General features: G+C 35.5%; 1 protein-coding gene across 2 annotated transcripts in view; it reads left to right on the top strand.

Moving 5' to 3' along the window:
- Positions 1-14,434, top strand: part of CFTR (CF transmembrane conductance regulator) — a 318,734-nt gene that overhangs the window by 79,001 nt on the left and 225,299 nt on the right. For both annotated transcript variants that reach the window (XR_009735898.1, XM_061414023.1), the window contains exons 10-11: positions 6,188-6,367; positions 11,229-11,420. Coding sequence is in view for 1 of the 2 variants with exons in the window: in XM_061414023.1 (XP_061270007.1) it covers positions 6,188-6,367; positions 11,229-11,420 (372 nt within the window). In the remaining variant the exon portion in view is untranslated. The remainder of the gene's footprint in view (positions 1-6,187; positions 6,368-11,228; positions 11,421-14,434) is intronic.

Here is a 14,434-nt window from a genome sequence, read left to right as displayed (position 1 = left end):
AGTAATGCAGTGCTCATAGGTTTTGGAGCCAAATTGAGCTGGAATTGAGTACTGTTTCTACCATTTACTCTCTAGTGCAAGTTACTGAATTTTGTGGAACCTCTGGTTCTCCATCTGTAAAGTGGGAATATTAATATATACCTTACAAGGTTGTTGTGAAGTTTGAGTGAGATAACTTATGGGAGGTATTCAGCATAGTACCGCACACCTAATAGTTCCTCAGTAAATGCTACCCTCTCTGATCTCAAGTTCCAGTCCAACGTGCTTTGCATATACCAGTAAACATAAAGGTGTATATGGGGTAGACCTATGTATTGTTTTCTACTATTTTCACTTATTTTAATTCACTATTAAAAATTCTCATTTCTCATGGTCAGAAAAAATGTTATTAATGATTTTTCAGCTTCTAAAGGACTAATATTTGATTATAGAGAATACCAGTGGAGTTCCTCTTTCCTTATCACTTTTTTCTGTTGAGTAAACATAGGCATTATGCAAGCAATGTCCTATTTCTACATATTTCACAATATCTTAAACTGGTTTTATTTATATAAGTAAGTTGATCCTAAGGGCGTCACTGTAATTCTTTTTTTAAGATAGAGGTAAGAGAATAATTCTTTATCTGCCTAGAAAAATTATGGAGAAGTGTGTGTGTTAGATTGATTTTACTTCTTTGATTTTAGGAATTTCAAATGCCCTTCTAGACAGAAAGAAAAGCAAGGAGTTTGGCAGACAATTGTTTTTCTAATCTCCATCTCATTCTCCTTTCATCTAATGAAATAGATAGCATGCTTGAGCCCTTACTATGTGCCAGGTACTAGATAAGCACTTTACATGTTTTGTCTTATTTCTTACAACATTCCTATGATGTAATCTTAATATTTCCATTTTGCTGATAAGGGAATGGAGGCTTAGGAAGGTTATAGGACCTGGCTCAGCTCATGTACCAGGCAAGGGATGAAGCTAAGTTTTGGACCAAATGTCACGGTCTACAACCCTTTCACTGAACCATTGCCTTCCATCTGGCTGTATCCTCGTCCTCCCGACTCTCACCGTCACCTAGCAAATTCTGGACACTCCTTGATGATATTTACCCAGGACAGTGGTGCTGGTTAAACCGCTCTCATCGTGTCTAAGACTTTAACACCCACATGAGAAATCCTTCCAATATTGTCCTCAGAACTTCTGTTTACAGTTACTTCTTCAGAAGCTTCCTCTCATGCTCATATGCTGAGCTTGGTGATTGCCGAGACTTACTGCACTTTGGAAATGTCCTGCTCTGGAATCTCTTTCTCAGTTTAGAGTTTCCTAATCCTAGCTCTCTCAGTCTCTTAATCCCACCTTTACCGCCTTCGAATTTCATGAAGATTTCTAGTCTCCTTAGTTCTCCCTTTTGGACTCCTCCTGGTTTAACCTCCATCAGTCACTTCAGTTGTTCCTACAGCAGCACCCTCAATCCCCTTTTCTTTTCACTGAATCGTTTGCTGTAAGACATTCTCTTAACAGCTTTGGTGAAGGGAATGCTATCTGGGAAAATCAAATACTCTAGTCAGTTATAAGTTTTATACAGTTACTGTTTCAACTTCAAATGGGCCTGTAAACTTTCTTGGGAAATGTTTTCATTTGTCTTTACTTAATTTTATTTACCATTTCCCTAAAAGCAATTCCAGATTTTTACCAGTTTCCTGAAACTCCCAATCTCTCCCAGATATGCTCACCCCCAGCAGATGGCCTTGACTTCTGTAATACAGAGGGAAAGTATATAGATGCTATAAAATATAGAGTGTCATATATGAATGCTTACAGCTTCTTTCTTCACCCTTGAGATTATTATTTTCTTCTTTCTTGTCTAAGAGAAGGATGTATGCTTCCCCCGGCCCTTAGCTGAACTATTGTTATTTTGCTTCATCTTCTCAGGACATGGAGCCAGCAACTATTCTCAGTCAAGAAGCGCAATTCCTTTTTTTTCAACTGACTTCTTTTAATATCTAAATATTTTCAAGTTAAAGAAATTTCTTTTCTGACTTTTGCCCCCCCGAACCCCATCATCCAAGCCTTATCATTCTCCTTCCCTTTGTTGTTAAAACTGTTCTTACTTCCTCATCTTTTGAATTTTGCCTTCTGCAATCTGGATTCTGTCTTTACCAATGCATTAAAAACTGTTCTTTTGAAATATTTATTTAACTTAGCTTTCATGAACCACTCTTTCCATGTAATCTTATATTCCAACCATGACTTCTCAGTCTTGGCTGCCTGCCTCTGAAGTGGCGGTCGGCCATAGGGTCCCCACTGCCTTCTGGTATTTCATGCTCTCTGTGGGTGACTCAGCCCAGGCTCAACTGACATATATGTGCTGATGACTCTCAAAGGCAAATCTTCAGCCCCAGTTTCTTTCCTGAACTTCATACATTATTTCCAAATTCCCTGCAAGGTCCTCAAACACTTCACATTCATCACTTCCCAAGCTTCATAAACCCGCTTCTTCCAGTGTCTTCTCTGCTTCATTTGATGATTTCACCATTCACCCAGTGACTCAAGAGGCATGTCCCTGATGAATTATATATGACTCCTCCCTCACTTCACACCTGTGAGTAGGGACAATTTCTATTTATATATCAGGAAGCTGAGCTTTAGGGAATTTTAGTAACTAGAACAAGATTATACAACTGGTTAGGACATAAAGGTCAGCCTAGGCTTCTCTGACTCTAAATGTTTTTTCTACTCACCATCCTGTGTCTAATGAAAAAAATGGACTACTGTTTTACTGTATACAAAATACTTTCATCTATATTATCTCACTTAAGATCCTCAACAGTCCAGGAGCCTAAAGCTCAGAATGTCATAATTTATCAATTATTATGCAGCTAGTTGAGAAGATGAGACAGATACTGAAATAAAGACAAAGGATACCATAATCATTTCTCTCACAACTACAGGGAGCTTGTAAACACAGAAAGTGTTCAGCCAGAGTAGGGATCAAATAAATAAGAATAAGATCAATACTGAGATTCCATTTTCACTTACAAAACACACAAAAATAGAACAAAACAAAATAAATCCCAAATCAGAAATCAACATTGTTAATGATGGTTCCTGAAATCTAGCACTCTCATACCTTGATGGAAGAGAATTTGAAACTACTTTTCCAAAGACTTGGAATGTTTGCTATACCTTTGCTCTGGAAATTTCCCTTGTGTAAATTTATACTAAAAAAACCAGAGATTTGTTCCAAGATTTATAGCAAAGTACACACATCACAGAATTATTAAGTTAAAAAGAAAGTCATATAATGTAAAAAATGAGAACTATTAATATTTATAGTTTATCCACACTCTTTGATACTATCTTGCAACTTAAAATTATATCAAAAAGAGTGTTTAATGGTATGTGAAAATATTTATGATTTATATTGTAAGTCAGAAAAAGAGGATCACAAAGCTCATGTATAATTTTTCTTTAATGTAAATTATATATGATTTTATGTATATGCGAAGGAGTGGAGGGATCTCACTGAAATGTTAAACATGATTTCTTCTCAGTGTTAAGACTACAGCTGATTTCTCTTTTCTTCTTGCTGCTTTTATCTGTTTTCCAAATTTTCTGAAGTAAGTTTTGACTTCTGTAATCAGGAGTTAAAATTAAAGTAAAGTAAAGTAAAAGCAACCTTCCATTGGTCCAAGTGTTTGTTGGATAAAAGCCCTATTTCTAAGCATGGAAAATGAGCCCCTTAACAGTCTGCACTGCCCAGTTTATCGAGGATGTCCTTTGTCATCTTACTATGTACATTCACCTAGCCACTCACCACTCCTGAGGTGTATGTTGTCCTTTTAAGCCTAAATCATCATGCATGCAGGTCCTTCTTCCTGGAATGCCTATACTATTTCTTGGTCTTGTGAAATACCACCTATATCCTTCATAGCCTAATACTGGGTTAATTACTTGGACAAGCTCCAGACTGAGTAACTTGCTTTATGTAATGTGCTCCTATAGGACTTGGTGTGAGTTTTCCATTGTAGCCCTAAACACGATACAATATTAATATCTGCCCATTTGTTACTCTCCTATTTGAGACTTTTGAGGTGGTCTTTACTATACAGGTGATGCTCAATAAATTAATAATAGAATAAAAAATGCCTTTGTCTCACTTGAAGAATTTTCATTGCCTACTTCTTAAAAATTTGCTTTTAGTTATTTGATGACTGAAAGAGATGTTAGCTATCCATCTCATAAGAATTCAAGCAGTAGTCTTAAACCTTAATTGCTTATGTATGCCCTAAAGGTTTGATAGTACTGAAAATCTGTATACCGCTGATACATTTTAAGCTGACTTATGAATTTTCAACATAGGTTTAAGTGGTGGTAAAGAATGTAATTCTTGTCTATTGTATAGTGTCTTCATATGTTAAATGGATTTTTGTCAAAACTTGGGAGCTGCCATTTCAGTACTTTCAATTTCATGGAAAATAAAATGAATTTATAGAGTCAAGTCTGATTGCTAAGTCAATCAGATAAGTATTACTTGCTTTATATCAGGAAAATGTAACTTTAAAGTGCAGATAATAATTTGTATTAATTTATTAAATTACTAAAATTAGATAAATAATAAGTTAATTAAAATAACTTTTTCTTCAATTCATCTCCAAAGTGCCATCACTTTGAAACCTGGTGAAACACAATATTACCTCCTTCAGTATTTCTGGCTTTGCTTTTATGGGATCCCCTATCAAGAGAAAATCATTCTCTTATGGTCCCCATGTTCGTATCATGGAGTTTTAACACTCCGGAAAGGGCAGCCTAGCTAAACTTAGGACTGGTGAGAAGGCTGCCTCTTCTCTGAGGGGAGAAGCAGAAAGTAGGAAAGAGAAGTGACAGAGCAAGCGAATTCTCAGATGATTAACTTTAGGAAGGAGTACTTCGGGATGTTGAGGTTGTGAAAACACATTCTCTTAAAACTCTGTGAACAACTACCTTCCTCCTGATCACCTGCAGTGCTATTAACTGTGATTTGAAGACTGCTCAGATGGTAAAGAATCTGCCTGCAATGCAGGAGACCTGGGTTTGATCCTTGGGTTGGGAAGATCCCCTGGAGAAGGGAATGACTACCCACTGCAGTATTCTTGCCTGGAGAATCCCATGGACAGAGGAGCCTGGTGGGCTATGGTTCATGGGGTCACAAACGGGTTGGACACGACTGAGTGACTAGGCACATGCACACACTCTAACGCATCCCATAGGGCAGTCCAGAAGCAGGGAGCTTTCAAAAAAGAACTCCTTCTCCCAGCACTTTTGCAAGAATGGAATTCATTCAAATTAAATGGCAGTATCATCACATTTACACTTAGTAATAACTACTAAAATACTTTGAGCTTCTCAGAGTAAGGTGCCAGCATGATAGAGTTAGAAGATTTGGGTTGTAATTCCACTCAGGCCTACTACTTAAATGACTTCAGTTACTTAACCTCTCTGAGTCAAAGTCTACAACTTTGAATGAAAGAGTTTATAAAGTCTACCTCATATATTGTTACTCTGCTGAAGATTGAATAAATATGTGTATGTGTTCAGCCTATGGGAGAGGAGATAGATACCTTTGTATAGATAGCTGCTGCTGCTGCTGCTAAGTCGCTTCAGTCGTGTCCGACTCTGGGCGACCTCATAGTCGGCAGCCCACCAGGCTCCCCTGTCCCTGGGATTCTCCAGGCAAGAACAATGGAGTGGGTTGCCAGCTAGATATCTTTAATTAAATTTGATGTTGAGCAACAATCAGCAATTGAAATTATTATTATAATTTTGAAATATTTTGGGTCATGTGCTCTAGAAATCATGTGCTATAACTTGTGTGCTATAAAGTATGGACCATGTCCACATACTCTTCAAACTAATAATACATCATGTAAATAGCTATTGAAAATATTGGGCTTCCCCGGTGGCTCAGCTGGTAAAGAACCTGCCTGCCAATGCAGAAGACAGAAGGGATGCAGGTTCGATCCCTGGGCAGGAAGATCTCCTGGAGAAGGACATGGCAGCCTGCTGCAATATTCTTGCTTGGAAAATTATATGTATAGAGGAGCCTGACAGGCTACAGTCCACTGGTTTGTAAAGAATCGGACACAACTGCACCCGCACACACACATTGAAAATATCTGAGAAACATACCTTCTTATTTACTGTGTTTTTTTCTTTTTTACAGGGATTTAGTAAATTATTTGAGAAAGCAAAAGAAAATAATAACAATAGAAAAATTTCCAATGGTGATAACAGCCTCTTCTTCAGTAACTTACTTCTTGGTACTCCTGTCCTGAAAGATATCAGTTTCAAGATAGAAAGAGGACAGTTGTTGGCAGTTGCTGGATCTACGGGAGCAGGCAAGGTAGTCTCTTTTATACCTCACCGTGAAGATGTTAACCTGACATGCTTTTCTCCTTTCTTTTTCTAGTTTGTAAAAGGAGAATACTTGGATACTCTGTATAATTATTCCACTGATAGTGTCCTCTAGCCTTTCATTTCTTTCTGATATCTTCAGTAACTTTTATATATTTATATTATGGGCATCACTCAGTATAGTGTCACGCACATACATGGTGAGCGTTTAATAACTTTGTTGAACAAGTAAAGCATCCCTTTTTGCCAATCTGTGGCAAAGACATTTTCTCAGAGCTGGTCCAGGACAGTTATGGCTTACATTTTACTTTAGTAACCACATGGGCAAAAGATCCCCATTTTGTTGACAAAGAATTTTTTTGGAGAATGGACTCAGGCTTGCTTATAATTTATTATGAGGGAAAATTATTGAGTGGGATAGTTTTTTGATGACAGTACATAGGAATCTGTATTCTGTGCTGATCAGCCTTCCACCCTGCCTCATTTAATTATAAACCATGGATATTTGGAGATACATCTGACAAAAATTAAGAGGTTAAAAAACTAAAGGGTCAAATTTCATTGTCAGGAGAAGACTTTATATTAGTCTTGAATGATTTGAGCTATTGTTCAGATAATGATAAACACTTGTTCTCTTTATCTGGGAAATACATTCAAAGGGCATGAAGGAATACAATCAGAGATAAGAAAGGGTCTCTTGGCTTTGAAATGGACTACTTAAGGATAATAGATATTTGCTTTGGAAGTCTATTAAAAGGAGGTTCTTATTCCCACTTGACTGTAATTTTAGCTACAATACTTTCTGGAAAAATTAAAAAAGTTTAGTGTCCTCTTAAAACTCTTCAGAATGATGAAAGAAAAGGAAGAAGGAAGGAAGGAGCAGTGCCACTGTAAGATAAAAATGTAAATATAAACAGAAATTAAATACCCCTGAAAAATAGTTATTTATCAATGTCTAGTTAAGGAAGAATCACATTTTAAAGAATTTAGTCTGAGACTCGGGAAACAAAATACTATAGAAAATTTCTAGTCATTGAATTTGGTGTTCATAATTGTAGCAATATACAATTTGCTTTTTTCTCTCTATGTGTTTTCCCACCTGTAAAATAGGCCTTTCAATAAAGCAGCTATAGTTGTACGTTTTCTTCTTTGAAAAATGTATTTCTTCTTAAAGTGCTACTTTTTCCTTCTATTTCTTATATAACTAGAAATTTTCACTATTAAAAGAAAATGATACCATAGCAGGATTTGCTAATAAAGAAATCACAGATGACTTGACTGAGAATGATTGCTTATGGGAAGACAGTAATTGTGTTTCACCGAATTTTTTAAAATTAATTTTATGTGTTTAAAATTACTTCTTTGAAAGGTGTAAACAAACAGCTTTGGAATTACAAAATATGGGACTTAACCAGCAATTAAATTTCAGGCAACTCTATTAAGAATTGATGAGCAGATAATTGTTGGCTGGAGTTACAGCTACATCTTCTGAGAAGTAGATATGAAGACAGAGTCAGATGGAGGCAGTTGTTCCTTAGGAATAATTAAACCCCTCTGAGAAATAGAGTTTGGCAACTAAGTCTACAAGGACGTCCTTTCATTTCAGTAGGAATGGAGCATTTTATACTCTTATTAGATAAAAGAGCTAGCTAAAATATAAGATAGAATAATTGCAAATACTCACATTTCAAGATAAATACTGAACCACTCAATTTGGTAATTTGTGTATTAAAAGCCTTAAAAATAACCAATTAACAATTCTATTTGTATGATCTACCCTAGTATATTTGCAGAGATTTTTATATAAAGATATTCCTCACGTTGTTTCAATAGCTGCAAATTGGGAGAACTCCTAAATATCTCATAATAGGGGATTGATTAGGTAAATTTTGGTGTAGTTATATAATGGCATGTTATTCAATCAGTATACATATGTATGTGTATGCATACTCAGTCATGTCTGACTCTTGTGACCCCCATGGACTGTAGCCCACCAGGCTCCTCTGTCCATGGAATTTTTCAGCAAGACAACTGGAACAGGTTGCCATTTCCTACTCCAGGGGATCTTCCTGACCCAGGGAACAAACCAAGGTCTTATCAATATTTGGCATTTTATATATATTAATTCAGTTTAACTTTGCATCTCTCAAAATACCAAAATATTGATAAATTTTATATGTTTATATAGATAAATATTGTTAAATATATATTTAACCTTTGTATTTGATATAGATCCAAACTTACATAGAGCCAAACCTGTATATTGTGTATACATATATATATATGTTGTGTATACATATATGTATGTGTGTATATATATATACATGTAATATGTGTGTATATATTTATATGTAATCAGATCCATTCCATTGTTGGGGTTTAAAAATCTGTTCTATATGAAAATAATACTTACAGTTTCAATTATACGGAAGAATTATATGTAGAAGTAAGGAATTTGATGATGGACGGGGAAGCCTGGTGTGCTGCAGTCCATGGGGTCTCAGAGTCGGACATGACTGAACACCTGAACTGAAGGAATTTTGAATATTTTCCATATACAATAAGAATTTTAAAATTTACTGAAATAGGTATCAAAAAAGTGTCTATCTCTTGATCCTTCTTTCTTCCTAATATATTTTAGGTGGTATTACTGTTTGTTAAAGTTAAAATTTTAAGTGCAAAAAAATTCGAAAATTTTTCTCTCACTTCTCTTTCTCCTCTGGTTATTTTCCACTTTTCACCATTCTTTCTCCCAATTCAGACAGACACTCTTGTTAGTTTTTTGAATGTATATACTTTTATACATAGTATTTCATTGTTTGGATAGATGTTTGTAATATAATGAATCACCTATTGATTGACAGTTGGGTTATTGCCAGTGTTTTGCTAATATGAAGAATGACTCTATGAATAATGTTGCATATATGTCATTTAGCACGTCTACTAGTATTTCTGTATATCTGCGAAACTTTCTTACCTGAAGGCTGCATCAATTTGTGTGTATGTGTTACAGTCCATGTAGATTATAGGTTTGTTTCCCCACAGCATCCCCAGCATATGTTATCTAACATTTGAATTTATTCCAGTCTTGTTGGGTAAAGTCATATGTCAGTCTTTTTTTAAATTTGCATTTCTCTTATTAGGAATAAAGTAAAAACTTTATCATATGATTAAAGCTCACCTCTATTTTAATTTTTGGTGAAATATCTGTATACTTTGTACTGTTTTCTAATGAGTTATTGTTATTTTTCTTTTTGACTTTAATATCACTCAAGAAGGAAATTATTCCTTTGTGTCATATAACTTGCAAACATTTACTTCAGTTTGATGTTTTTTCCTTTTGTTTTCTGTGCCCAAGTCTTTTTTTTCCTTTATAATGTGATTTATTTTTTAATTTTATGACTTCTGGATTTTGATTCATATAGAAAGCTTTCTTACTCTATGGTAGTTGTTTTTCTTTTCTTTTGGACATCCTTCAGTGTTTTCTTTAAGTATTCTTACAGTCTTATTTTTGTACTTATTCTTTGACCTATTTGAAATTCATCACGTGTTGGGTGTGGCATATGGCTACGGTTTTTTGTCTGCCCTCCACATGGCTGTTCAGTTGTCCCACAACATATACTGAATAGTCTATTTTTCTCCACTCATTTTAGATGCCGTCTTTATCAAATACTAGTTCTTTTATGCATTTAGATCTACTTTTGTAGCTTTAATTCTATACTATTGATTTGTCTATTTATGTACCAATAATTCACTTTTTAAAGTTATTGAACCCTTATTTTAAAATGTATAATACAGTGTATCATGTTGCAAAGAGTTAGACATGACTAAACAACAAACAATAATGTCATTATATTATTGAGTAAAATGTTTATATATATATATATGTATATATAATGTCATACGATGATAAATGTTTTGAAGATAAAACAGAAAGAAAGATTGATGATGGGGTGCAATTTTAAGCAGTGGAGGCCTCATTGAAAGGTAACATTTGAGAAAAGATTTGAAGGAGGTGAGAGGTTAGGTCATATGATCATCTGGGGAAGAGTCTTCCAGGTAGAGAGTGGAGCAAACCCTTGAAATGGGACTGTCTGGTTCACAGAGCAGCAGGGAGGTCAGTGGGGTCGGCTCAGAGCGAGCCATGGAGAGTAGAGCTGTCAGAGAAGTAATGGGGGCGAGACCATTACATAAGGGCCCTGCGAGCCTCATAAAGGGCTTTGTAACGAGTTAGGCCTTTTTTCTGAGAACTTTAGAAGCCATTGGAGGGTTTTAAGCAGAAAAGTAACATGATCTGACATACATTTTGACAGGGCCCCTTTGAGAATAGACTGCAGGAAGACAAGGGTGGAGCAAGGAGTTAGAACCCTTCTCCGAGAAAGTTAGAAAGCTATTCTATTTATTCTGGCAAGAGATGTTGTTAGCTTAATCTGGATAGTAATGGAAGTAGCAGTCAGATTCTGCACATGTTTCCAAGAAAGGTACAACAGAATTAGATTGAACAAGGCATGTGAGAAAACTAATGAGCACTCAATACATGTCAGTTATTACTAATCTTTCCCTGACCTCTTCCAACCCCATCCCAACAATCTGAACTCAGCACCCCATCTCTGTGAGCCTCTAGTGTAGTACTTATCACATTCTGTTGTAGTTGTCTCTTGTCTCCCTTTGTATCTTTTGTGCATAGCAGCATACCCAAAATAGGAAGTGCTTCATAAATTTTGAATTGAATGAATACAGAATCTTTAAAAATTAGGATACCTATGCTTAGGATGACAGTTGGTGGCACCTGCATCCTGAGAATGATTTGATCAAATGATTTGACTTAATAACACTAGTTGTATTTCCAGACTTCACTTCTCATGATGATTATGGGAGAATTGGAACCTTCAGAGGGTAAAATTAAGCACAGTGGAAGAATTTCATTCTGCTCTCAGTATTCCTGGATCATGCCTGGAACCATTAAAGATAACATCATCTTTGGTGTTTCCTATGATGAATATAGATATAGAAGTGTCATCAAAGCATGCCAACTAGAAGAGGTAAGTAATTATGTGAAAAACTTCTGGTTATGCATATGAAACCTTCAAACTACCTAAATTATATATTTAATGTTTTAATAAGTCTACATATATTAATCCCATTTCCACTATGAGTAAACTACTGTGAGTAAAGTAATTGATAAAATATATGACCCCTGCTACAAGAAGCCTGCAAAAACATAAAGATATAATTCATTTTTTAATGAATTTAATATGCACTTCATTTTTTAAATGATGGGCTGGTTTGGTTACAATAAAAACTCTATGAAATGGCAAGAATTTTGTTCACTTATTAGTGAGACAAATGTCCTCAATGGGCATTTGTATAGGATGCATTTTTTAAAGGTACTTCAGAATTACATAAGAGAATTTTAAGTATTTTAATAACACCATAGCCTAAAGAAACAAACACCTGCCGATAGGGAATCTAAGATAAAGTTATGATTATATCTCATCCTTTGACCTTGGACATGTAGTGTCTGTAGTATAACCTTTAGTGTCTGTAATCCTCTGAAACAGTGGCAAAATTATAATGAATCACTTCATAACAATATTGAGGACTGAGTTCATCATCTAGAAATACAGAAAGTATTCCAAGTAAAGCCAATATATGGATCTCGTACTATTCAGCACATAAATTTTATGATAAAGTGTTCACACCGTAATGGCTCAGTTGGTAAAGAATCCGCCTGCAATGCAGGAGACCCTGGTTCGATTCCTGGGTCAGGAAGGTCCCCTGGAGAAGGGATAGACTACCCACTCCAGTATTCTGGCCTGGAAAATTCCATGGACTGTATAGTCCATGGGGTCACAAAGAGTGGGACAGGACTGAGCAACCTTTCACTTTTCACCCTGGTAGTTCAGACAGTAAAGACTCTGGAAGCACTGTAGGAGACCTGGGTTTGATCCCTGGGTTGGGAAGATCCCCTGGATCTTAATGTTAGGGAAAGTGTCATTATGATGTTAATGGTAGGGTAGGGAAAGTACCATGATGAGTTTTATCAGCAGGGAAAATATCATGTTATGAGGTTTGTCAGCGGTATTGTCTGAATACTGATCTTGATTCAAAATCACTCTCCTTGATAGGTGGCATTTGATACTAGTAGTACCCTTTAAATCAACTTCTATGAAAAAAATTGCACTGGGAATAAAATGAAGCTTAATATACAGCATATGAAAAATAGGAAAAAAAAAGGCTGATTGTGGATTAGATAGAAACTGCAGTCCTTATAAAAGAGAGCTACATGCTTGAACAAATGACTCTTTATGTATATACAGACTCATTCAACAGTTGCTTTTAAAGGCTTAATTCTCTTATTTTCACACTCTGAAAGCATAATGAAATAAAAGCTATTCTGAAAAATATTTGATTTACCTTGAAGAAAACATTCTTCATTCCTCAAAAGCTCTTCTTCCAAGAATAGTATTTCACAACCTGGAGGTTGGAACACTCATTAAATTTGTTATAAAAAAATTCTGCATGTTTCTAGAGAATGTAGGTATTTGTCTATGAGGGGCTAGGCTGTAGGAGTGATACTCAATGTCCTGCAAGATAAAGCATGAGCTCTGTTTATTTATTAGTGCAAAGGTGTTAGAAAGCTTCTGGTACCTTTATTTATTGCTTTTAAATATATCTTTTCTCATAGAAATAGTTTTATAAATGCTGTCCTGATTCCCCCAAGTAAACCTTTAAAAATATATTTAATTTAAATATGGCAAAACTATAGGCTTTTCAGGTATCACTAGTGGTAAAAAGAACCCATCTGCCAATGCAGGAGACATAATAGATGTAGTTTTGATCCCTAGGTCAGAAAGATTCCCTGGAGGAAGGTATGGCAACCCATTCCAGTGATCTTGCCTGGACTGAGGAATCTGGCAGGCTACAGCCCAAAAGGTGACAAAGAGTCAGACGTGACTGAAGCGACTTAGCACGCATGCATGCAGGCATGCATGACGGAGCTACGTTAGTAGTAGTAAATTCAGAGGTATAGGTACTTAATTCATAGAATGTACATTTGCTGTCTTCTGAATAGGTTCTGAGAATGCCAGGGTGAATAGGGTGTGGTCTGTTTTCTAAAGAGTGCATAATAAAGTGACCTGTATTTTAATGAATGGTTGTATAGTATGTGAATTGGACCATGATAAAACTGCTAAAATAACAAGAGAAACAGGGGAAGAGTAAAATCATTTTATTTTTTTTCCGATTCCATGACTAGTCTTAAAATTATTTTTAAAGTGTATAATTCATTGTAGTTTTTATTTTCATATGCTCAAGGTTGTATAGCCATCACATTTTCAATTCCTCTAAAAGAAACCTCAATTAGCAATCAATTTACATTCTCTCATCCCTAACCTCTCTACCTAACTGTAAGCAACCTTTTGTCTCTAAAATATTCCTATTCTAGATATTTCACAAAAATGTAATCATATAACATAATTTTCTGTGCCTAATTAAGCTTTTAAACTAGAAGAAAGTAGGGGGTATTAATTTTGAAAACATTTATTGAGACATTTTATGAAAATATGAATAGAATAAAATATATATACTTTGGAAGTTCATGGGCCAATAGGAAAATATATCAATAAAGAATGTAAGGTAACTCTAACAGGGAAAAAAAAAGAGGCATTTCTAAAGGAGTAAAAGGAGAAATCTGGGTCTGCTAATGATGAAATAACCTTCAGAGGAGGCAGAAGGCCATTTTTCTGATGGAATGATTCCCTGTCGAATTCTAATGGTGACAAGAATGGAACTTATGGTGTTGGAGGAATTTTTTTTTATTAAGAACATTGGAGTTGCCAGTAAAATAGAGAGAAGGTTAGGTATATGAGAAGTGAAGATTGATAAGTGATAGTCACTGGATTGTTGAGAAAAGAGATAAATAGAAAGTGCCTAACACAGCATTTGGTGCATATTTGCCACTCAGTGAGCTGTAGCTAACTTCTGTTTCCTTTGGAGGTAGAGAATACTGCTAGAGAGCATGACACAAGGCATGTGTCTCAAAGCCAGTTCTTGT

The sequence above is a fragment of the Bos javanicus genome, chromosome 4 (genome assembly GCF_032452875.1).
Source record: "Bos javanicus breed banteng chromosome 4, ARS-OSU_banteng_1.0, whole genome shotgun sequence".
NCBI classification, from domain to species: Eukaryota; Metazoa; Chordata; class Mammalia; order Artiodactyla; family Bovidae; genus Bos; species Bos javanicus.
The sequence above is the reverse complement of the archived record's forward strand: the minus strand, read 5'-3'. Positions and strand labels throughout refer to the sequence as shown.